At 35.8% G+C, this 26861-nt stretch overlaps 1 protein-coding gene and 1 long non-coding RNA gene across 3 annotated transcripts in view; one reads left to right on the forward strand and one right to left on the reverse strand.

Annotated features, from left to right (window-relative positions):
• Nucleotides 1-4241, forward strand: part of LOC148948258 (putative hydroxypyruvate isomerase) — a 92414-nt gene extending 88173 nt beyond the window's left edge. For both annotated transcript variants that reach the window (XM_089093845.1, XM_089093844.1), the window contains one exon: nt 3514-4241. In XM_089093845.1, the coding sequence (XP_088949971.1) occupies nt 3514-3716 (203 nt within the window). In that variant the 3' untranslated portion in view covers nt 3717-4241. The remainder of the gene's footprint in view (nt 1-3513) is intronic.
• Nucleotides 4242-4931: 690 nt separating this feature from the next.
• Nucleotides 4932-26861, reverse strand: LOC148948259 (uncharacterized). The gene is made up of 3 exons (XR_016142183.1): nt 26740-26861; nt 10090-10324; nt 4932-5182 (listed from the first exon to the last, which is right to left on the reverse strand). It is a non-coding gene; the product is annotated as an uncharacterized LOC148948259 (long non-coding RNA).

Below are 26861 nucleotides of genomic sequence, written 5' to 3' on the forward strand. Positions count from 1 at the left end.
AATGATTGTTAGGGATTGTGGGGTCAGTCAAATAATGGTACTGTGGCTTGAATTGCAGGGAGTAACGTCTTCTACAGTTTAAAAGTTAATATGGGGGTATTAAAGAATTTTTACAGTGGAGGTTTGGGGGGGGGGGGCAAAAATCTAACTTGCACTCAAGGAAACGCTGTATTTTCGTTAAGGGTCGTCGGAAATACCTCAACAATGCCTAAAAATTTTTGTCTAATATCAATCCTGCCCTCTAGAAATGATTGCTATGAAGGGGGCATTCATAAAACTCCAACTTCAGAGTCCTGTTTTAAAGGTTCTTTTAACTTCATTTGTAATTTATAACCGAATTGACTCTAGCTCCAGATATTTTCAACATACCGACTCCAACTCCGATTCCATTCAGTAAAAAATTACTAAAAGTCCAACTTCAAAGCCTTGTTCTAACAGGTTACTTTAACTAGATTTGTAATATATAACCGATTTGTATCATTTTGAGGGTTGATTGCTAAAACATAAATCATTGGATTTAAAAGTGTATTTTTATATTTTGAAAATATCTGTAAATACCCTTAGAATAATGAGAGTGCCAGAGGGTGTCGTATGCCATCCTTAGTTTACCAGGGTGGCGTGTATTGCCTAGGAGCAATTTATTTTTACACCTAAAAAGTTAGGGTGGAGGTGTTAAAGGAATTTTTCGGTAGAGGGGGACTGAAATCTAACATTCCAGTCTAAGAAACGATGAATTTTCGTTAAAAAGTTCATAATATGGCTTTTGCATCTAATATCAGCCATACCGCCTGGTAATGCATGCTAGGATCTCCGACTTTCTATAATACTCGGTTCTTTTTGCATATATTACGATAAGCCTTTTTTCACGTTTTATTTTTTGTTTTTCGTGTTTTTTAACTGTTTTTTATCTGTTTTAACATTGTTTGTAAATTTGTTTGAAATACAAAACTTTTATTTACGAAGTCTGTGTTTTTAAGATTTATTGTTCAGTACGATCAAGGTGTTTACACAATTTAAGCATCCCTTAGTCTTTATCGCTAGAAGGACATTTAGAGCAATTTCCTATAAAAATAAATATTTCCTCTGCGTGTTTTGCATCATAGATTTTATACCTGGCCAGGAGAAGACTGACATGAGCTTGGAATCCTGCCAGACGTTTCATGGAAAAGACAGGGACTTGCTTTGTGACGTTACGAGAATGGGATATTTCTCAAAATTATTTCCCTAGGGGAGAAAGTTGGAATAGGATTTTAGTTGTGTTGCTTGGCACGCCTTCCCATTGGAAGAAAATTGACTTTTCGGGTTCTAGCGAGGACTAAGAATTAAAAAAAAGAAATGCTTTGATCATTTCGGGCAAAAATAAAATGCAAAAAAATGTTAGTATGTGACAATGATGCGTGCCGTCATTACATAAAAGTGTGGGCTGAACTTACATAAAGCTTGTGCCGCCATTAAGTTAAAAGAAAGAAAAAATGCTTTGAACGTTTGGTGAGAAAAATAAAAAAATGTCGAAAAAGTATTACGTGACAGTAATGGTTGCCCAATCATTAAGTGATATCACATAATGTGTGTGCTGTCGTTAAGTTACAAGCGGGAATTCCCATGGGCTCCTGACGCAAGATTCCATAAGATTATGTGAATCATATTACAACTGATTGTTTAAGAGAGGGGTAAGTCATGTGATGTTACTGGAGTCCAGAGGGGCGTGTCATGGGAGTCTTGCCAACTGTTTTCCATTTAATAGGACCGGTGACGGCATTGCAGAGGTGCGAGGAATTAGGAACTCCCCTATCTGGCCCTTTAAAACCCCATGTTAGTTAAAGCGTGAGGGTGTGTCGTGACATCAGAGAGCTCTCGTATGAATCCAATGTTAAATTCACTATCTGACCGTTTAAAGGCGAGGGTGTGTCGCAACGTCAGAGGGCGGGAATCTTGCCAGATGATCGCTTGAAACAGGGATGTCGTAACGTCAGAGGGCTGTCATAGGAATCTTGCCAGCTGACCGCAATGCCTAGGTGTGAGAGACTAGGAGCTCCACTTATAGACTCCCTAGGCTAATTCCCTATTATTGCTACTTGTTAAATATCCCGACCACAGTCCAAATACTCATATAAATAAATAGTGAAACACTTAGAATCCCTGGAATCTCTCCCTGAAACAGGGCTCCCGTGGAAATTTTGCCTGGGATGTCGTGACGTCAGAGGCCTGCCGTCGGAATCTGGGGAGTTTATGTCACAGAAATCCTATGGGAAAAGGAAGGGCATGTTGCAGAAGGCCTTATGACATTACTACTGTTGAACTGTTTTTGTCGTAAATTTATAGGCTGAATTAACTGACTGATTTATTGAAACCCGAAATTAACAGAAATTACAATAAATTAGCGAATTAAACTCAAAACAAGCAGAAATAGCATTAGCGGGGCTCGGAACCCCTATGCCTCCTCAAGACCAGAACATAATTTGCACTTTACTGAAAACAAAATACAAATGAATGTGTATTTTAAGTTTAACATACATATGCTGACATTTATTCCTTAAAATTTTAATAATTTTGATTTACTAATATTGATCTGAAAGACGTCTCATGACGCCAGGGAGAATTTGGCTCTAAACTAATTGCACTTTTTAGTCTTCTGACAACCACTCATCTTTTCTTTTCAACACCTGATGTACACCTGTACGATAGTGTAACCGTTACTATACGTTTTGGATAATCTGTCACTTCGTCGCGTATGAAATCTAAAACTATAAAGCTAGGTATATAGTTTTCTGATAGTTCTAAGCAGATTGCCAATCTTTGAATATTTGCTTGATAACACTTTGGCTATCAAAATTCTTCGTGTCAATATTTTTCGTTGGCCAGAAAAGCCAAAAATTGGCCGAACGGCAAAAGTCAAAAATTACTTTGAAAATATTTTTGCTATTTAAAAAAGTAATATAAATTCTATTATTTGTTAGAATAAGCCCCTTGTCCATATCTTATGACCATTGATTAGGAACAGAATTTTCAGGGAAAAAATAAACAAGGTCATCTTGGAAAAAATTAAACTTAGGGTTTTACATATACAAACTTGAGACCTTCTGTAGAGGGCGCTTTGATGTTCTAAATTTAATGGCATAATTCTTATGAAACGCTGCCCCTTTTTTTATTTTTTCTCTTTTTGACAATTATGAAAATGTTCTTACATTGAGTAATTTGAAGGGTAGGTTGAAGCTTAATGAATCTTGGATACTTGGGGACGCTGCAAAATCACATTCTCTTATTTATAAATTTATATCAGTTTTCAGTGCATAAGAGTGTCGGTTGTTAAAAACATGGGTCACTCCTTCCATAGGTATTCTTAGAACGAACTCTTTGATATTTTTCTAAGCAAAGCAATACTAGCACAAAAAGTCTTTATGTATCTCGTGGCTCAATGACGAAAAAAAATGAATGAAAAATCAGAGCTAAAAGAACCAATTATGTATATAACTGGAATAATTCGTTTTATTTCCAGAAATTTTCATTTTCCAGGTCATATTCAAATTGCGCAAGTACCAGATCGACAGGAGCCAAATACATTTGGAGAAATAGATTACAAGTATATTCTACAAGTTCTGGAAAACTTACAATACAACAAATGGCTAGGCTTGGAATATGAACCAATTCAAGGTACGGTTGAAGGACTTTCATGGATTGAAGCCTATGGATATAGTTTGATTTCACGTTGTAAATAGTTTTATAGGTTTTTTACACATATGTACCGCTCAAATATGCTTCCTCCTATTACTATCTAGAAAGTTTTACCACATTAAGCCATCCGAGGCAAAAACTCATCCCTCCCCCCACCTTGTCAAAAGTCTCTATATTGTTCACCTAGCAGGAAATCTCCGGAGATATAACTTCTAACATTTGTTTAAAAATTATATATTTAGCAAGCACTTCAGAAATTACTACATGGAATTTGTATATGAACCACTCCTCCCAATTTTCATCTGAATTCTTTTTTATACAATTTTAAAAAAATGTAAATGCGTTGAATTTTTTTAATTTATACTCTCTTCTAAGTTTTGTTGCACTTCCTTATCTATTTCTACTCACTCTATAGTTGTTCCTAATTCTCTCTTCCTGGTATTTTTTTCAGATCTTAATTTGTTTATTATCTTCTCACACAAGTTTGCTTCTGAGATTAAAAATTTTCCTTTTGTTGTTCATTTTGTTCTGATCTTCGTTTAATGCAATAAATTGATTGATCAATTGAATAGATTCTTATCTTTTCTAGAAATTTTGTAAATTGGCAAGGTTTAAGATAATGTAAAAGTGATTTAACATATGAGGTCACAATCCTCGGTATTGTACTTGTAAGAACAATATCGTTAGTTAACTATAGTTAGCTATAGAAATAATACGGGAGAAATAGATTTGTGATTGTACACTTATTTAATTATTGAATGGGAATAAACATCTATCGAAGCTGGTTTATTATATCTATGTGCGTGATATCAAATAAACTTTGATTGTCAAAAAAAAAATAAGTTACTGACTTTTACGGTCCACGAGCCATTTACTAGTAGGCCAACTGCAACGCTCATACCAGTGCTGAAATGTAGTATCTTGAATGTTAAGCCTCACAGAGTCTTTATGCTGAGACTATGTTGGAGCAGCTCACTGAAGGAAAAACTGTAATATTTTGACATAAAAATAATCAAGATCTCCATCAGACATTTTAGAAAGTAGCAAATGATGTCCTAGACGTGTTGTTTCAGTGTTCGCACCCAGTTTGACATGAAGGTGTTGAAGGTGCCCTAAATTCTTCTCGTTATGATATCTCACAGTCTTACTAAGACTAAATTTCAATTTCCCTAAACTATTTTTACAATTCCACTGATCTCAAATTTAAAATGTTTTTAAACTTTTCACTCGAAAAAACTAACATTTTCAGCCTACAAAAATTCAAAGCATCAGTTTATTTGCAAGGTTAATTACAATACAAAAACCAAAAAGAAGCCAGAGAAAAATTGAAACAATGTTGCATGTTAACAGTAAGTAATTCAGTTTTGCTCATAAGGCACTACTTTCTGTAAGACCCTAGCACCATCTTCCCTAATGATTTTGTAGCAATGACCTTTGCGAATGTAACTGTGTCGTCAGGTTCTAGAATACTCGTCGCTTCTCCAGCAATTTCAAGGATGGACATTACAAGCTAAAAAATTAAAAATTATTAGAATTGGAATATTTACTTCATCCCAATATATTTTCATATCTAATGGTTAATTAGTAGTAAAAATTCCCATTTCCTGTTCAAAAAAGCATGAAAGGAAAGCCTCTAAGGCGTAAACCATATATTTTTTTTTATGTTTTAATATAATTTTTTTCTCTTTTCTTTGGGGGTTGTTTTGTTTATAGGGTGTCCAGTCCAGCTTGAAGGGCTTTTAATATATAATTGGTTATAGAAATCAATAAAGCAGTTGAATTTATAACCCATCTCCGGCTATTGAAACGTGATATTTTTCTAGATTCGTTATTTGGCTACATTTGCTTGCTGGATTCTAATATGAATAGATTGAACCTCGATTTTCATGTAATTTTTATATGATTTTATTATTAGGTATGTATTTCACAAGTGATACCTATATCAGGGAAACCATAAAAGAGCTCATGGTAGGCGTGCCACTTTACTGGTTAAGAAATCTAATGCGCCGAAACCCATATAGGCAAATGTATATTCCTCTGAGGAACCCTGATGTGAGATTATCCCTTAGAAGATATTTCATTACATTTGAGGTGCTTTTGATTGTAATTTGACGACGGCTTACATTTCTCAATTATAATTTTGCATGAATTTGGGCACCTCTACTTGGTTGATTGATGGGTTATAGTGCATTGTCCTAGGTGGTTTGGTAGGTGGTAAGGTCAAGACCAAGTTCAAGTGGTTATTTATCTCAATTGCTAAAGTAAGAAAATAATTATTTTCTTTTTTTTATTTTGTTTTTCTCTTAAGTTTCTTTATTTTTTTAACTAAATAATTACCTTTAATACTTTATCATATATGTTAAAATTCAAATATAACGCTACGAACTAATTCCAACATTTAGACTTCAATAAAAGTCTGACGAAACACTATTTTAAGTTATTTCACGGGTGTTCAAGTAAGAATAGAATTATAATCATATCAAGCCATAAACCTGTAATGAAAACATATGTACTAATTAATTGCAACATATATACTGTTTAATTGCAAAATTGTCTGTAAATAGCGTAAATGAACCAACAAATATCCCCTTCCGTTCTCCCTCCAAACAATCTATGGAAAGAAAACTTCAGGTGTACAGGATAAATGATTACTATAAATCTAGTGATATATATTTATAATATATATCCATAGGTTTATAATAAATATCACACGTAATCAATTAAGTACATATTTTCAAACAGTTCGTGGTAACGAACTGTAAGTAAGGAGCGACCCGGCTCAATGGTAACCGAAACTCTAGAAAACGGGTTTTTGAATCCAATAGATACATCAAAATAATCAGATTTCAATGCTGAATTCAAATATATAACTCATACCCATCAAAAGTTACGTGTCTGAGAAAATTTGGATGATTTTCGAAAAAAGGGAAAAAGACCCCCTAAAAGTTATAGAATCTCAATGAAAATCACACCATCACATTCAGCGTATCAGAGAACCTTACTGTAGAGGTTTCAAACTCCTATCTACAAAAATGTGGAATTTTGTTTTTTTTTGCCAGAAGAAAGATCACGGATGCGTGTTTATTTGTTTTTTTGTTGTTTTTTTCCCCAGGGGTGATCGTATCGACCCAGTGGTCCTAGAATATCGTGGGAGCACTGATTGGAACGGAAATTAAAATTTCTAGTACCCTTTTTAAGTGACCAAAGAAATGTTGGGCAACTAGGCCCCCTCCCACGCTCATTTTTTTCCCAAAGTCACCTGATCAAAATTTTGAGATAACCATTTTGTTCAGCATGGTTGAAAATATGATAACTATGTCTTTTAGGATGACTTAATCCCCCGAAGTCCCCGGGGGTGGGCTGAAAGTCATGAATTTTACCCAATGTTAAAGAATAGTATTGGTTATTAGGAAGTATACAGACGTTTTCAGGGGGGATTTTCTTCTGGTAGTAGGGGGCGGGTGGGTCGGGGTTTATTTGGGAAGATCTTTTCATGAAGGAAGTTTTAAAGGGGGAAGGGACATTGCTATGAAGGGAGCGCCGGATTTCCCAGCATTATTTAAAAAAAAAGATCAGAAATGAAATATAAAAAACAAACAAGTTTTCCAACTGAAAATAAGGAATAACATCAAAACTTAAAACGAACAGAAAATATTACGTGTATGATTAGGTTCACCCTCTAGTCAATACCTCGCTCTTTAAGCCAAAGATTTTTTAGTACTTTCATAAGAGCTATTTATTCTAAATAACGGCCTTTGTGATTAAGGGGTCATTTTTAAAGAATTGGAACAAAATTCGAACTTTAGCTTAAAGAGCGAGGTATTGACTAGGGAGCGAGCCACCTAATATACGTTTTAAAAATATATGAATATAGAAGTTCGTTACGTAAGTTAATTCGCAAGTTACTTATATCTATTACTAATAAAAACGTTCATAAATAAAATTAAACAAGTTTTGAGAAACCCATTTAACCAAATAAAAGTAAAATTAATATGCAAATCTTGTTTTAATTATTCATATACAGTAAGCCAAAATCAAAACCTGCATTAATTCAAAAACGTTCAAAAATTAAATAAAAAAAAACAAGTTTTTTTAACTGAAAGTAAGGAACGACGTTAAAACTTAAAACGAACAGAAATTATTCTGTATATGAAAGGGGCTGTCCCCTCCTCAACGCCTCGCTCTTTACGCTAGAGTTTGACTTTCACACAACTCTTATTTTTGTTAAACAATAAAAAAACTTTAGCGTAAAGAGCGAGGCGTTGAGGAGGGGACAGCACCCTTTCATATACGGAATAATTTCTGTACGTTTTAAGTTTTAACGCCGTTCCTTACTTTCAGTTAAAAAATTTTTTTTTTTTTTTATTTAATACTGAACAAATTTAAAGTTCCACATACAGTTTTATGAAACACTTCGTGGTACCAAACCGTAAGTAAGGACTGACACGGTTAAATAGTAACCGGAACTCGAAGATACAGAGTTTTGATAACAAGAGGGCAGCACCCTTGTTACCCTTCTAAAGTTATTTTCTTGAGAAAATATGCCCAATCTTTGAAAAGGAGGGAAGCAGCCCCAGCACGCACAATGATCTTAATGAAAATCATATGATGAGATTCAGAAATTCGGAAAACCCTTCTGTACAAGTTTCAAGTTCCTATATAGAAAAATGTGAAATTCCGCTTTTTTTTGCCAGAAGAAAGGTCACAGATGCGTGTTTATTTGTGCTCTGTTTTCCCTTTCTTTTTCCCAGGGTGATCGCATCGAACCAGTGACTCTAGAAGATCGGGATAGGCCTTCTTTGATTGGAAACTGAAAGTTTTAATGCAATTTTGAAGAAACCAAAAATATTGGAGGGCAGCTACCCTGTCTCCCACACCAATTTTTTCATCACAGTCGTCCAATCAAAATTTTAGGACATTCATTTTGTTCGGCATTGGTGAAAAGTCCAATAATTATACCTATGGGGATAGCATGACCCCCCCCCCAAAGGCCCCAGGGAAAGGGCTGTCAGCTGCAAAATTTAACCATTGTTTACATATAGTATGTGTCATTGGAATGCATACAGATATACAGGGGGGGGGATGAACTTTGTGTCTGGGGAATTTACTACGATGAGAATTATCCGTTGCGAGGGCAGTTTCTGGGGGTGAAGTTTCCAGGGGAAATTTAACACTGAGGGATTTTACCAGAATACGTTTACGTTTTTTTTGTCTTACTTTGTCGTTCCCGGCCACATTTAACATGTGGAGATACTCCAGGGAAGTTTTCAGTGGGAATGGGATTGTCTGGAGGGGTTTTAAGGGGGGGGGGGGTGAAATTTTCTGTTGGAGAAATTCTACATGGAGAATTTTTCACGGGAGCAACTTTTCACTGCGGGTATTTCTGAAACACTTTTCAAAAGAGGGGGATATTCGACATGGTTTGAAAAATGATCAGAAAGTAAAGTCTTTTTCAAATGAAAGTGTGATAGGGACAATTTCTTAGACGGAATCGTCCGTAAGGAGTTTCCCTGGGGGTTAAAGCGAGGATACAATTGCCCTTGGAAATTTTCCAGGGGGTTGAGGGTACTTTACGTCGGAGGAATAGGGGAGGGAATTTTCATTGGAGGGAAGCTGGATTTATCGGTATTATTTGAAAGTGATCAGAAATTAAATTTGAAAAAAAAAACACAAACAGTTTTATGATCAATTTAAAGATAATATAGTAAGCGATTTGTATTTTAAGTTACTATTTTGTTTATAGTTTGATGTACAAGTGCATGGACAAATCGCTAGAATAAAAGTTGTAAAAAATAATTAGATGGAATCCCACAAGAAAAGACACAGTAGGACTTAATACAGGCAAACATTTAAAAATACCCCTTTCCCAGCCCCATAGCTGGTTAAATGCTTCAACTTTAACCACTACAGTCGCCATTTTCCGTAGGGAGTGTTTTTTTTTAGTTTTATTGGATGGCTTAATGTGACGATAAGTTATTCCCGAGTCTCCCGCTCAGACCCTCTTTTCTCTAATGTAGCTCCATGAATGAAGAAGGACTATTTTTCTTGGGGGGGGGGGATTCCGCAATTATTTTTTTCAAGATTTGTTATTCATAGCTTAAGATTTTGATAATTGCATTACATAGATTGGACAGTGGATGTCATAGCTTGGTTAAACGCTACAACCAAATGAGCAAAAAAAAAATGAATATACTTCAGGTAATAAGAACGAGAATAGACCCTTAAACAGACCTCAATGAAGACTCTAAGGACAAAGTGATTATTTGTAACTTGCAGTATTTGATATTTATTTTATCCGCTTGAATTTTTAGTTTTTTTGTTTCTAAAACAATATACTATATAATAATAATAATATTATTATTATTATTATATAATTATAATAATAATAATAATACCAAAGCAAAGGTTACAACTTACAAAACAAGAGCCCATATAAAAGTGTCTGCGTCTTCGTTGATAACTTCATCCTCACCAGCTCCGTATACAACTATATCGCTGTGATATTTTCCCTGGAACAAAGCAAGCTTTCCGTTTCTAAGCTGTTGACGTTTGCGCTCTAGCCACTGCTCAAGTGAAAATGGCTCACCAATGCTTACTTTCTCGTCAGGTTTAAAGTGATCAGCCACTAGCTAAAAGTTAGCAGATGGAGCCCCTGAAGTAGTAAGAGCTCCGGTTAATTATAGTTTTACAACGGTATATACAAACTAGGCTAACTTACCTAAGGAGATCTAATAGGAAGACCTACTCAAACCTGTAGGTTACCTTATTTACATACAACCACATAATGAGGGCTCATTATTTAAAAACGATAATTTCCTCTGTTGATGCATAAGAATGTCTGATTTGTTGTAGCTATAACAAATTTTGACTAAAAACTAAAGTTATGTCTGAAATTTCTATTATAATTTGACATTTCATCACTTAAGCAGAACAATGAAAAAGCAAAGATACTACCAATCAATTTGCAATTACTAATATATACAATTTAACGAAAAAAATTTATTCCATATATGAGGGAGACTGCCCTCTCTTCAACCCCTCACTCTTTTTGCTAGATTTTTTTAAGTGCTTTAAAGCACTTTTTATTCCAGTTCAACGGTTCTTGTGTTTCAGTAATTCTTGAAGGATTGAGACAAAAAAGTTAAACTTTAGCATAAATAGCGAGGAGTCGAGGATGGGGTACATCCCTTCATACACAAAATAATTTCTTTTCGTTTAAAGTTTTAATGCTTTGAGTAAGTTTTTAACTATCAGTTAAAAAAATAAAGCGTTTTTTTCAATTTTAATTGTTTTTAAAATTATGTCCAAACCTAAGCAAGAAATCATGTAAGCAACAGGCCCCATCGACCTCTAATTTTTTGCCGTCAAATTTTATCAATAATTCAATAATAATTCAATAATTGTAAATTGATTTTTAGCTCCTTTCTATTTCAATTGTGCTGCTTAAGAATTAAAATGATGGATTGTAAGTTGAAATTTTGGACAAAATTTGATTATTTAGTCAAAATTTCGCATCTACAGTAATTTTGCTGAACAAGTTCTTAATAATGTTTTTACTGCATAATTTTGAACGGACGAAGACGGATATTACTATTCACATGAATGGAAGTTATGCGTGAGTAGTGGGGGCGTAAAAGGTTCAAGGGGAGCCCACCTCCTTTGAATCCCGATCCCGACACTATTTTTTTAACTTAAAACATAGGGAAATTAATATATGTTTCTTGGTTATGTTGATGTGATCTGATGGTTATGTTGTTTGTTGGTTATTGTTGGTTATGTTTTGTTGATGTTGTTTGATGGTTATTGATGGTTATTTTATGTTGATGTTGTTTCTTGGTTATATTATGTTGATGGTTATGTTGTTTGATGGTTATGAGTGTTATGTTATGTTGATGTTGTTTCATGGTTATGTTATTTTGATGTTGTTTCTTGGTTATGCTGTTTGTTGGTTATGTGATAGTTATGTTGATGTTTGTTGGTTATGTTATGTTGATGTTGTTTCTTGGTTATGTTGTTATGTTATGATGATGTTGTTTGATGTTGGTTGGTTATTGATGGTTATGTTATGTTATGTTATGTTCATGCTGTATTTTGGTTATGTTGATGTGATTTGATGGTTATGTTGTTCTGTTGATGTTGTTTGATGTTTCTTTGTTTTGTCGATGTTTGTTTGTTATTTTTGCAGGATAAATTTGAAATAAATGATGTTACTAGGCTGGATATCTAGCGCATGTATCGTCACGGTACAGACCCCTGTTCTAAGTGTGTCTTGTTACTAGGCAAGATTTTCACCCTTGGCATAATTCACATCTTTGGCAAGAGTCCAGACATAATTACTTGGAATATGGTTGGTATAATACACAAGTTTCAATAATATGGGGAGCCCCCTGTTTCTATGCAAATCCCCGTCCCTGGCAAGATTCCAAGCACATGTTACACCACGCGACACACCCTTGCCTTTAAATGGTCAGATAAGCGGAGCTACCAACCCCTCAAGCCCTCACACCTACGCAATGCGGTTACCGGTTCTATTAAAGGGAACACAGTTGCCAAGAATCCATGACACACCCCTCTGGACTCCAGTGACGTCATACGACTTACCTCGTTTCAAACGGACAGATATGTAATTTGCGACAGGAACCCATGGGGGAATCCCCGCTTGTAATGTAATTACAGCTCATGCCTTACGTAATTATTGTGCAATACTGTCAGGTAATACTTTTTTCACCAGAAACCCCTAAAGCCTTTTTTTTCATTAACTTAATGGCATAAAAACAAATTGAAAAACAATAAAACATAAAAAAGACAGCTAAAAAACACAACAAAAAATAAAAGTTGGAAAAGCCGTCTTATCATATACGCAAAAAGAACCATCTATTATAGAAAATTGGGGCTTCTAGCCTGCAGCCCCGGGCGGTAGGGGAGGGGGGAGTGATATTAGACGAGGGTTTGGAGGGACAAGGTTGATATTAGATGTAATTCAAGACATATTAAGAGCTGCTAGGTAAGATATCCATTTCTTTGAGTGCCTGTTAGATTTTCATCTGTTCCATTGGAAAAATCCTTTAACGTCTCCACCCTAACTTTTAAGCTTTAGTTCACCCCACAATGACATTACATGACTTCCACCCCCCCAACCCTGACAAGACATCATCTCCCCCAAGATCTTTTTGAAGCATTTCATATTAAAAATTATGGTTTTAAATCCCGTTATTCAAGTTTTTTGCAACCCAATTCAATCATAATACCCCACAAAATACTCCACAACGCCATGGCATTTCACCCAACACTTTTAACCATTTCATTGAGTATTGTTAGATTTAACTCCCCCTCTAGAAAGAAATTCATTTAACACCTCCCGCCTTATCTTTAAGTTCTCGAGTATACTAGTCAATGACAATGCATACCACCTTGGTAAATTATGGTTGTGTCTTAAACACCCCCATGACATTGCTACATCTCCCCCGAGAAATCTTTCAGCCATTTCCTAATAAAAACTATGGTTTTAAATCCCATAATTTAAGTTTTTGCAACTCAAGCCTATCATAATGCCCCACAAAACACTATACACCGCCATGGCATTTCACCATGTGACACTAGTCCCCCCTCCCCAGGTGAGCTGATATTAGATGTAAATTTGAGATATTAAGAGCTCTTAAGGAAAATATCCATTTCTTTGAGTTAGACTTATGAATATTTCACAATATCCTAATAATAGGTTCAACCCTCCAGTAGCACTCGTTTTCAGAGGGTGCCATGATAATAGATGTAGTTTTTAGGCATTATTGTGGCTTTAAAAGGATAAAGAATAAAATGCCTAATTTAAGGAAAGACGAAGGGAGAGGACTATTGGGGAGGAGGGACCGTCTGTGGGGGAGGAGATTCAAGTGTTTATTTATTGTTATCCTGCCTCCGTCCAATAAGATACCGACCTGCTTGCTGGTTGCCTCCGAGGAAGTGTCCAGTCCCCCTGAACGGTTTTTCTTAGCCCAGAGTACATTTATCATCAAAATATAAAAACACGCAAAGCAGGGGAAATTTTATCTCGAGAAATTCTTTTTCAATCTACCGCGCGCACTGTGGGGGGGGGGTCTGTGTTTACTCTTTTTGGGGGGTGGAATCCAGCCATCCTACGTGCAGTCGAGGAGTTTGGTCTATGTCTACTCATTCCTGGGACGAAATCCGGGCTTCGGCTAAGCGATAAAAGACGCTAAAAAAAAAGTATTGCGCGAGATAATTTAAAGGTAGTAATAAAGGGGAAATTATCGTAGAATTTTTACTGCAACCCTTTAACGTCACATCATCCCTGTTTCTAGCGCTCAGCTAGCAAGATCCGCGCACTGGCAAGATTCTAGCCCTGGCAAAATTCCTGCCATTGATACATTGTGTTTCTAGAAGACCCCTAAATTTTCCGTGATCAAGTCTAATATGAACGAAACCAATGTAAATCACAAACTAGACTAAAAGGACCCTATGGAGCTCCAGCACAGCACACACACATGCAGGTTGCGTATTAACGGCGATATATATCTTAAGCAAAGATACCTAATGGTAGAGTTTGGAAGATCATCTTGCGAGAAGCGTATATGTCCAAACTGATAAAAAGTATACACATGGTCCAGAGCGGAATGGCGCTACGAAACTGTTTTCACACTAGCACCAGCTCTCTACATGACACCCCCCCCCTAGGACATTTTCAACCTATTTTGCCCCGAAAATAGATTAAAATATCCCATTAAACACTATAATTTTGAAAACAGAGAAGCCCTCGCTCCCTTTTCCTTACTAGTGTTTGATACTCTAAGCATTTCACCTCACAATGTTACACTATTACTGCCCCTGTGACTTACTCCTGTCATCTCCCTCCCCCCTCCCAAAAAAAACACTTTTCAAACATTTCCCGTTAAAAATTTTATTTTCAACTCATTCATTCGGGCTTTCACAAGCAATTCAGCCCACTGTACCACACTATAACTACTCTAAGACACCCCTCTGACATCGCCCCATCTCCCCACAAAACACTTTTCAGACATTTCTTGTTAAAAATATTACTTCAAGTCATCCTTTCGAGCTTTCGCAAGCAATTCAGTCCACAGTACCACACTATAACTACTCTAAGACACCCCTCTGTCATCGCCCCATCTCCCCAACAACACTTATCAGACATTTCTCGTTAAAAATTTCATTTCAACTCATTCATTCGGGTTTTTCGCAAGCAATTCACGCCACGGTACGGCACTATAACTACTCTAAGACACCCGCTGCCATCACCCCATCCCCAAAAAACATTTTTTTAGACATCTCTTGTTAAAAATTTTATTTCAAGTCATTCATTTGGGGTTTCACAATCGATTTGCTCCATAGTACCACACCATAACTACTCTAAGACATCCCTCTGCCATCACCTCATCTACCCACAAAACATTTTTCAGACATGTCTTGTTAAAAATTTTACTTCAATTTATTCATTCCGATTTACGCAACCAATTCGCGCCACAATACAGCACTATAACTACTCTAAGACACTCCTCTGCCATCATCCCACATCCCATCTCCCCACAAAAGACTTTTCAGACATTTCTTGTTAAAAATTTTATTTCATGTCATTCATTCGGGTTTTCACAAGCAATTCAGCCCACGGTACCACACTATCACTTCTCTATTACCCCCTCTGTCATCGCCCCATCTCCCCACAAAACACTTTTCAGACATTTCTTGTTCAAAATTTTTCTTCAAGTCTTTCATTCGAGCTTTTGCAAGCAATTTGAACCACAGTACCACACTACAACTATTATAAGACACCCTTTTTTTATCGCCCCCATCCCCCCAAAAAACATTTTTCATACATTTCTAGTTAAAAAATTTCATTTTCAAGTCATTTATTTGGGTTTTCACAAGCAATTCACGCTACATTACGACACTATAATTACTCCCTAGCACCCAAACGACACCCGTTATCATCATTGTAAGCGTCTTTTAGCGTTTGAAACACACACACACAGACACACACAAACACAGAAACAAAAACAAAAAAAACACACACAAAACACACACAAACACACACACACACAACAAAAAAAAATCAAAAAAATTCATTAAACACCTCCCGCCTTATCTTTAAGCTCTCGAGTATACTAGTCAATGACAATGCATACCACCTTGGTAAATTATGGTTGTGTATTAAACACCCCCTTGACGTCGCTACATCTCCCCCGAGAAATCTTTCAGCCATTTCCTAATAAAAACTATGGTTTTAAATCCCGTAATTTAAGTTTTTGTAATTCAAGCCTATCATAATGCCCAACAAAACACTATACACCACCATGGCATTTCTTCCATGTGACACTAGTCCCCCTTCCCCAGGTGAGCTGATATTAGATGTAAATTTGAGACATTAAGAGCTTTTAAGGAAAATATCCATTTCTTTGAGTTAGACTTATGAATATTTCACAATATCCTAATAATAGGTTCAACCCTCCTAGTAGCATTCATTTTCACAGAGGGTGCAGTGATAATAGATGTAGTTTTTAGGCATTATTCTGGCTTTAAAAGGATAAATAACGACATGCCTAATTTAAGGAAAGACGAAAGGAGAGGACTCCAGGGGAGGAGGGACCGTCTGTGGGGGAGGAGATTCAAGTGTTTATTTATTGTTATCCTGCCTCCCTCCACTAAGGTACTGACCTGCTCGCTGGTCGCCTCCGAGGAAGTGTCCAGTCCCCCAGAATGGTTTCTCTTAGCCCAGGGTACGTTTTTCACCAAAATATCAAAACGCGCAAAGGAGGGGAAATTGTATCTCGAGAAACTCTTTTTCCATCCACAAAGCGCACTGGGGGGGGGGGGGGGGGGGTTGGGGTGTGTGTCTGTGTTTACTCTTTTTGGGGGACGGAATCCAGCCATCCCACGTGCAGTGGAGGAGTTTGGTTTATGTTTACTCATTCCTGGGACGAAATCCGGGCTTCGGCTAAGCGATAAAAGACGCTAAAAAAAAAGTATTGCGCGAGATAATTTAAAGGTAGTAATAATAGGGAAATTATCGTTGAGTTTCTACGGCAACCCCTCTAACGTCAAGAATCCCGGTTTCTAGCGCTCAGCTACCAAGATTTGCGCACTGGTAAGATTCCAGCCCTGGCAAAATTCCTGCCATTGATACATTGTGTTTCTAGAAGACCCCTAAATTTTCCGTGATCAAATCTAATATGAACGAAACCAATGTAAATCACAAACTAGACTAAAAGGACCCCATAGAGCTCCAGCACAGTACACACACATGCGGGTTGCGTGTTAACGGCGATATATATCTTAAGCAAAGATACCTAATGGTAGAGTTTGGAAGATCATCTTGCATGAAGCGTAGATGTCCAAACTGATAAAAAGTATAAATATGGTCCAGAGCGGAATGGCGCTACGAAACTGTTTTCACACTAGCGCCAGCTCTCCACATGACACCCCCCGTAGGACATTTTCAACCTATTTTGCCCCCTTCCCTCACACACACACACACACACACGAAACTGGCGCTACGAAACTGTTTTCACACTAGCGCCAGCTCTCCACATGACACCCCCCGTAGGACATTTTCAACCTATTTTGCCCCCTTCCCTCACACACACACACACACACACACACACACACACACACACACACACACACACACACACACACACACACACACACACACACACACACACACACACACACACACACACACACACACACACACACACACACACACACACACACACACACACACACACACACACACACACACACACACACACACACACACACACACACACACACACACACACACACACACACACACACACACACACACACACACACACACACACACACACACACACACACACACACACACACACACACACACACACACACACACACACACATCATTTCATCATTACTGATGGTGGATATAATAGGATGAGATTCCCAGAGAATATATTGTTTAAAGATAATTCATTTCTAAAAGTAACAGATGACTTCAAGGGTCAACTTCTTGCTCATAGCGCAGGTAACACATTACCTCTTGAAAAATGATATCACCATCTTTCAGGTATTAGCAATCAACGGAAGGTCATAAAACATATCTTGCCTCAGTGTCAGAACTGTTCCCTGTGTAAAAATAATGTGATAATAGACAGTGGAATCGCAGGCGAAATAAATAGGACATTGGTAGATAATATCACTGTGGAAATTAATGACAATTCTAAGAAAATCCAAGCATCAGTGAATGTTACTAGTATAATCGACAGTTTACCATCAGATACTGTTAATGAAGACGATAATACCTATGGTTAGATGTATGACACGATTGTAGCTTAAACCAGAATGTTAAAAAGAAAAAAATGTTACAAAGCAAAAAACAACAACGATACACAAAAAACAAAAACGTCTCCAAGCAAAAAAGAAAAGTCATGATTTTTTATATGATGAAATTAATATTATGTAACATTGTATATGCCATTATTACAATTAAAATATTTTATGAAACTCCCTTTATATGGATTATTTTGATGGACTTTGTTTTAAGGAGCACAGGAAAGGCAATGGGAGACCACGGAATCAAATGGGGAGGAAAAAGTCTACTGGACTTGAATTTTGCTGATGATTTAAGCATCCTAGATGAAAGTGTGAGCAAAATGAATGAAGTTTTAGAGGTTTTGCGAGTTCAGGGTGCTAGAATTGGTTTGAAAATTAATGTTAGGAAGACTAAGTCACTAAGGCTAGGAATAACTGAAGATGAAAAGGTGACGTTGGGTAATGAAAAGATTGATCAGGTGGGCAGCTTCACTTACCTTGGTAGTATTATTAAAAGATGGTGGGAGCAGTGAAGATGTTAAAAATAGAATAGCCAAGGCTCAGGGTGTCTCTTTCACAGTTAAAAAAAATTCTAGAAGAATAGGAACATAACTCTGCAAAACAAGATTAGAATATTAGAAGCTACAGTGATAACAGTTGTCAAATATGACTCTGAAGCATGGACGCTCCGAAAAGCGGATGAAGATTTGCTAGATGTTTTCCAGAGAAATTGCTTAAGGATTGTTCTGGGTACCCGACTGACTGACCGTATTTCAAACAATAGGCTGTACGAAAAATGTGGTTCAATACCGCTTTCTAGGTCTATAATGAAAGAAAGGTTGAGGTGGTTAGGGCATGTTGTGCGGATGAAGGATGACAGATTGCCGAAGATTGTTCTTTTTGGCCAACCATCTAGGGCTAAACGGAAAGCAGGTCGTCCCCGTCTGGGGTGGGAGGATGTCATAAAGGAAGATTTAAAGGAAATGGGAACTTCGTGGGCGGGTTTAAAAGGGAGGCTTCGAATAGATTAGGGTGGAGGAGGAGCGTGCGTAGCTGTGTTGGCCTCAGGCGGCTTGGTGCTGCGATGAGTTGTTAGTAGTAGTAGTAGTAGTTTTTTTCATGTCTTAAAAGTGTTCGCGAAGAAAAAAATGTCTAAGATAAAAACATAATGTCACAAAGAAAAAGCTTCACAAACCAAAAATAAAAAATCGCGAAGAAAACAAAAACGTCTCCAAGCAAAACACCTATGTCTCGAAGGGAAAAAACGTCTCAAAGAAAAAAAAACATGTTGAAGACAACAAATCTCGAAGTAAAAAAACGTTGCAAATAAAAAACAACGTCACAGAGAAAACAAAAACATCTCCAAGGTAAAAACAACATCTCGAAGAAAAAAACCCTTTTAAGTAAAAAAACATCTCAAACAAAAAAACCTTCATAATTCTTTCTTCTAACCGAAGTTTTTTAAACTTTTTTACGTCTTAAAATGATTCGCGAAGAAAAAACGTCTAAGCTAAAACCAAAATTTCCAGAGATGATAGTGCTTAAAGATAATACAACCTAAAAGTAATACTTGATGACGAGGTCCAACTTCTTGCTTATAATTCTGGTAAAAAATTACCTCTTGATAAATCACATCGCCATCTTTCGGGTATTAGCATTCAATGGAAGGTAAAAAGAGTGAGGTAATACTGCTGCTCCAGTGTCATAAATCATATCAATTCTATTTCTTGGAAGTGTAACTTTTGTAAAAAAAAATGAGGTGGTAATAGATAGTGTAATCGAGAGCAAAATTAAAAAGGCACAGACAGATAAAACCGCCACGGAAATTAAAGACAATTTTAAAAAAAGCAAAGCATCGATGAAAACTGCTAGTATCACTGGTAGTTTACCATAAGATAACATCATTGAACAGCATTATAGCAATGATGACAAAGTGAAAACGAAATACTTCAAGAAAGCATGTCTACATGATAGAGTTGTCGTAGCATTGAGTGCTGACAAAGAAAAATATTTGAACTATGAAAAATGTACTAATAGTGACATCATTGGAAATATATATGTGCATTGTCATGAAAGTGAGAAATTAAACTTTTTTGGATTATCGAAAAATTTCATCATTACCGATGGTGGTAACCGATATAATAGAATAAAATTGCCAGAGATGATATTGTTTACAGATAATTCAAGTCTAAAAGCAATAGGTGACAATGAGGGTCAACTTCTTGCTCATAGCACCGGTAACATATTACCTCTTGATAAATCATATTGGTAAAGAAAACAGGTATACTGCTGCACCAATGTCATAAAACATATCATGTCCCAGTGGCAGAATTGTTACCTTTGTAAAAATAATAAGGTAATAGACAGTGAAATCTCCGGCAAAATAAAAAGGGCACTGGTAGATAATATAACTATGAAAATTAATGACAATTCTAAAAAAAGTAAAGCATCGGTGAATGTTGGTAGTATCATCGACAGTTTACCATCAGATGTTATGAATGAAGACAATAATACCAATGAAGAGATGTATGAGGCGATTGTAGCTTAAACCAGAATGTCACAAAGAAAAAACGTTGCAAAGCAAAAAATACAGCTTCGCAAAGAAAACAAAAAAATGTCTCAAAGCAAAAAAGCAACGTCACGATTTCTTATATGACGATATTAATATTTTATAACAATTTAAAGATCCTTATTTCAATTAAAATATTTTATGAAACCTTTTTTTCATGTCTTAAAATGATTCACGAAGAAAAAAATATCTAAGCTTAAAAAAATGTCACAAAGAAAAAATTCACAAAGCAGAAAAAGCATCGCAAAGAAAACAAAAACATCTCCAAGCTAAAAACAAAGTCTCGAAGAAAAAAACCTTTTAAGTTCAAAAAACATCTGGAAGAAAAAACGTCACAAAGAATTTTTTTGAACTGAAGTTTTTTAAAAATTTTTTTTTACTTCTTAAAAAGTTTCGCGAAGAAAAAACGTCTCAACTAAAAAGAAATTGTCAAAAAGAAAAAGAAAGTTACAAAGCAAAAAACAACGTCGAAATGAAAAAACAAAACGTCTCCAAGCAAAAAAAACAACGTCATGAAGGAAAAAATGTTACAGAGCATTTGATTTTCATTTTAATATTGGATAAAAATTTATTCATTTTTATAAAAACTGCAATAGTTTCACGGGAAGCATCTTCCAGCGTGGTTTAATTTTGGATGAAAGGTAATGTGTTAATGATAGAGTTGTCGTAGCATTGAATGCTGACAAGGACAAATATTTGAATTGCGAAACAAGCACTAATGGTGACATATTTTGAAGCGTATGCGAACATTGTTGTTGTGGTGATATATTGAATTTCTTTGGAGTATTGAAAGAATTTGACATTGCTGAGGATGGATATGCCAGAGTCAAATTTCCAGAGATGATAGTGCTCAAAGATAATGCAAGTCTGAAAGTAATAGCTGATGACGAGGGAAAACTTCTTGCTTATACTTCTGGTAATACGTTACCTCTTGATAAATTATATCGCCATCTTTCAGGTATTAGCATTCAACGGAATGTGAAAAGAAGAAGGAAATACTGCTGCACCAATGTCATAAATCATATCATGTCTATATGTCGGAGCTGTAACCTGTGTAAAAATAATGAGATAATAGACAGTATAATAGAGCACAAAATTAAAAGGGCCTGGACGGATAAAATCACCTAGAAAATTAAAGAAAATTCTAAGAAAAGCAAAGCATCGATGAATATTGCTAGTATCACTGGTATTCTATCATCAGATACCATCATTGAACAGAATAATTGCAATAATGACAAGTGAAAACGAAATATTTCAAGAAAGTACGTCTACATGATAGAGTTGTCTTAAGATTGAATGCTGACAAAGACAATTATTTGAACTATGAAAAAACCACTAATGGTGACACCATGGTGCTGGATATAATAGAATAAAATTCCCAAAGATGATATTGTTTAAAGATAATTCATGTTAGAACTAAGAGTTGACAACGAGGGTAAACTTCTTGCTCATAGCGAAAATAACATGTTACTTCTTGACAAATCATACCGCCACCTTTCGGATATTAGCGTTCAACGGAAGGTAAGAAGAAGACAGGCATCTTTCAGCGTCTTGTAAGTTTAAATGAAAAGTATTAAATGCATATTTATTTTGATGCTGGATAAAAATTCGTTCATTTTTATAGAAAATGCATTTTAATTTTAAATGAAAAGTATTAAATACTAATACTACTACTAACAACTCACCTCAGCACCAAGCCGCCTGAGGCCAACACAGCTACGCACGCTCGTCCTCCATCCCAATCTATTCAAAGCCTCTTTTTTTTACACCCTCCCACGAAGTTCCAATTTCCTTTAAATCTTTCTTTATGACGTCCTCCTACCCTAGACGAGGACGACCCGCTTTCCCTTTAGCCATAGACGGTTGTCCGAAAAGAACAATCTTCGCAAAACTGTCTTTCTTCATCCGCAAAACTTGCCCTAGCCATATCAACCTTTTTTCATTATAGCCCTAGAGAATGGTATTGAACCACATTTTTCGTACTGCCTATTGTTTGAAATACGGTCAGTCAGCCGGGTACTTAGAACAATCCTTAAGCAATTTCTCTGGAAAACATCTAGCAAATCTTCATCCGCTTTTCGAAGCGCCCATTCTTCAGAGCCATATTTGATTACTGTCATCATTGTAGCTTCTAATATTCTAATCTTGGTTTGCACACTCTTGCAAATTAAAAAATCATTAAAAGCAAATTCATTTTAATTTTGGTGTAGGATAAAAAGTCATTCATTTCTACAGAAACTGCAAGTTTCATGGGAAGCATCTTTCAGGAAAGTATTAAATGCAAATTCATTTTGATTTTGGATAAAAATTCATTTATCTTTATTGAAACTGCGATAGTTTCACGTCCTTCCTCACTAAAGAAAATCATGACAGTACAAATTATTTTTCATATAGTTTACATTATTGATTTTGAGTTAGGCTCGTTTGCGCTCAGTAAGCGTGCGCGCACGCTTATATTTTGCACGGTCTAGGGGCACCGCTTGTAATAGTGCACTGCTTGTATGGTGGGGCAACGCTTGTAATAAGGCACCGCTGGTATGGTGGGCCTCTTTTATGGTGGGCCTCTTGTATGGTGGGCTTCTTTTATGCTGGGCCTCTTGAATGTTGGGGGTACTCGCCTCTTAAAAGCAGAGAGGCCATATCACTGGTGTAATTAAGATTCCTTGGCTATTAGGGGGTCTTTCTCCTTTATTTCTAAATTCAGACACATTTTCTAAGGCTCATACCTTTTGATGGGTAAAGCTAAACTTAACAAAACTGTTATATTTAGAATCAGCATAATAAGCCAATTCTTTTGATATATTCATTGGTATCAAAAATCTTTTTCTTATAGTTTCAGTTACTATTGAGTAGGGTTGCTCCTCACTTAAAATTACTTAAATGGTTTTCAAGCCAAGTTGCATATTTTTTTTTATCCCAAAAAGATAATTCTTTCAATTTCCAAAACTAACAAACAAACTCAAGAAGCACTTGAGAACTGATTATATTATTTATAAGCAAGCTTATATTCTACCTTTAGCTATAGTTATTTTTTTATATTTTAACGGGGTGAAGGGAGGGGGAGGTGAACGATTCGTAAGATATTTACGTTTAAGATTGAATTCTTCAATACACGGACACAAGAAAAACCACCATTGAAAATTAATTCTTAAACTGATAATCTTGCATCGATTTCTATAATATTACATTATTTAAAAAAAAAATCAGTTTCACATCTACCCTGTTTCCTATTTTATTCAGTTTTATTTGAGAGTGGCTTGTGACTCCGTCGAAACAAAAATTTATTCCCTCTAAAATGCAACTTTTGAGCTGTTTCTAGCTCCTAGGGTCCATTTAAAACCACAGTAAATGCATTTTTGGGCAAAATGAATAAAAAAGCAGCTATGAATCAATTTATCAAATGACACTATTTCATAAATTGCAATCATATATATATTTTTCCTCCAATTGAAAACTTCTTTTACAGAGAGTATGTTCTGACGTAATAGACAATTGGAAACAAAGTCTATTTCTTAGTTTTATTTTAAATTTTGAGTCTTTTTTCAAAGTCCCATTCAGTTAACTTTTATTTTAGGTGCTTCTTCTATCACCAGGGACACCGCGATCTCCTCAACTATATTCAAACTCTATTGGTCTTTTCGTTAGTTTTAATTTTTTATTTAAAATTCTTAGTCTTAATTCAAAGTCCCATTCAATCAGTGGCGGATCCAGGGAGGGGCAATACAGACCGTAGTTCATCTTAAATGATTTTATTGCCTTAATAAATAAACACTGAGACAGTTTTTAAGCTTATTTGTAGAAGTTGGCTGCCGTTTTACCTACAAGATGGGATGTCAGACCTTTGAGCATGGTTCGATAAATTCGGGTCTTTGAAATAAAGTGTTTTTTTATACCAATGTTAATTTTTTTTAATTTGTTATTTAATTTAATTTAATGTTATTTAATTTTTTATTATTTAATTTAATGTTAATTTAATTTTTTTTGTTAATTTAATTTTTTTTAATTCAACTTTCGGTACTTGTCTAGAATCCATAAAATACGCGAGAATTGTATTGCGAATATCAGATAGGCATTATCTGGAAATTCATGAGACGCTGCATAAACAAAGGGTTTCTTACTCCGGGAACTATATTTAAACTTTAGTTTTTGGGATTTAGGGGGACTAAAAGGTACCTAGGTAGGGCTAGGTTTGGTTAGCTTAGGTTAGGCTACGTATTTAATGTATGCTATGCTTTACCACCAACCCCCGTAACATTCAAATGTGTAGCCTAAATTTTTTTCTGGACTATTATATTTTTATCCTATTTTGTTTTCTTTCATTAGCATTAATGCGACTTCACCTCTCGCGTGTTTTTTAGATTCTAGACAAGTACCCAACTTTATTTTTGCTTGATATGGTAGGTCAAAATAAGTTTCTGATTCGTGTGTCAACTGTAAATTAGCCTATTCGACATTTCAAAATTTTCAATTGGGTTTTCAAGGACATTGCAGCGAGAACAATCTTGTCGAAAACAAATTGCATATTCAATAATTAAAAAAAAAACATTCCAGGTTATATACAAATGACAACTCTGGCACTCTTTTTGAAAGATGGTTCAAATATACAGAACCAAAAAACTTTCCAACAGAAGTTCTTTCTAATCTAAATTAATTAGTTCTTTCCTGTAATTTGAAGGGGGGGGATATCCCTTCATATATGGAATAGCTAATGTTCGTTTTAGGTTTTGATGCTACTCCTTAATTTCAGTTGAATTTTTTTTTTATTTAATCAAACAGTTCGTGGTAACGAACTGTAAGCAAGGAGCGACCTGGCTCAATGGTGACCAAAACTCTAAAAAACTTAATTTTGATACGAATAGATATATCAAAAGAATTGAACTTATGCTGATTCCAAATATATAAGTCTCATCAAATTTAGTTTTACCCATCAAAGGTTACGAGCCTGAGATTACTTGCCTAATTTTCGAAAGAAGGGGAAACACCCCTTGAAAAACATAGAGTCTTAATGAAAATCACACCGTCAGGTTCAGGGTATCAAAGAATCCTACTGTAGAGGTTTCAAAGTCCTATCTGCCAAAAAGTGGAATTTTGTATTTTTTTGCCTAAAAAAGATCAATGATGCGTGTTTATTTGTTTGTTTGTTCGTTTTTCTCAGGGGTGATCGTATCAGCCCAGTGTCTTAGAATATCGGAAGAGGGCTCATTCGAACGGAAATTAAAAGTTCTAGTCTCCTTTTTAAGCGACCAGGGCAACTAGGCCTCCTCCCAGGGCCCTTTTTTCCCAAAATCGTTCTATCAAAATTTTGGGATAGCCATTTTGTTCAGCATAGTTGAAAGGCCGAATAGATATAGTTTTGGAGATTTCATGACCCCCCAGATTCCCTGGGATAAGGTCTTTGTGTTTCTCTTTGTGCCTCACTCTTCACGCTAAAGTTTGACTCTTTCTTACAACTGTGTTTAAAAAAAAAACAAATAAAAAAACTTTAGCGTAAACAGTGAGGCGTTGAGGAGGGGACAGCCCCTTTCATATACTGAATAATTTCTGTTCGTTTTAAGTTTTAATGTCCCTCTTTACTTTCACATAAAAAACTTGTTTTTTATTTAAGAGCGTTCAAAGACAAACCAAAGCGCTTGTAATTATTATCTTTGACAGGAAAATTATTTTCAATACTAGCTACCGACCGATCTAAATTCAGAAATCATCCGCGTCAGCCATTACGAAAGAGGAGCGGTGGGTCCTTATCCAAGCAGGAGACCAGATGGCTAAAAGAGCACGTTTCAGTGCTCAAATCGTCTTTTTTCATGACTTTTTTAAAAACTATTTTTAACATAAAAAACAAAAATGTAAACCATTAGAAGTATAAATCAATAAACTAAATAAAAGTAATGTTTGCTTATATGTAGCAATTACCTACATAAGCATTCATAGAAAAAAACTAAACTAATTAATCAATTTGAAAAAAGAAAAAAAGAAGAGAAGAAAAAAACAACCACCTTCTCCTCCTAAACCACCAAACAGCCACTATCAAAATACAACTCCAGTCTCTCCCCCCAATCACTCCTTCTTCCAGCATTCTTATTACAACCCATTTTTATACCATCCTCTCCCCCAAAAAACACACACACACAAAAACATGAACATGAACATGAGATATGTTCATCCGCCTTATCACTCACCGTAACCAAATTCTATACAGAAGATCCAAGATACTTCAAAGTAAAACCGTATCTGACGCCATATTTAATCTCCACAGTCAAGTTATCACATCTTCGTGCATCATGATCATCAACAAAAGTTC

This window comes from Artemia sp. Qi Xiang Cuo, chromosome 9 (assembly GCF_049724085.1).
Source record: "Artemia sp. Qi Xiang Cuo chromosome 9, ASM4972408v1, whole genome shotgun sequence".
NCBI lineage: Eukaryota > Metazoa > Arthropoda > Branchiopoda > Anostraca > Artemiidae > Artemia > Artemia sp. Qi Xiang Cuo.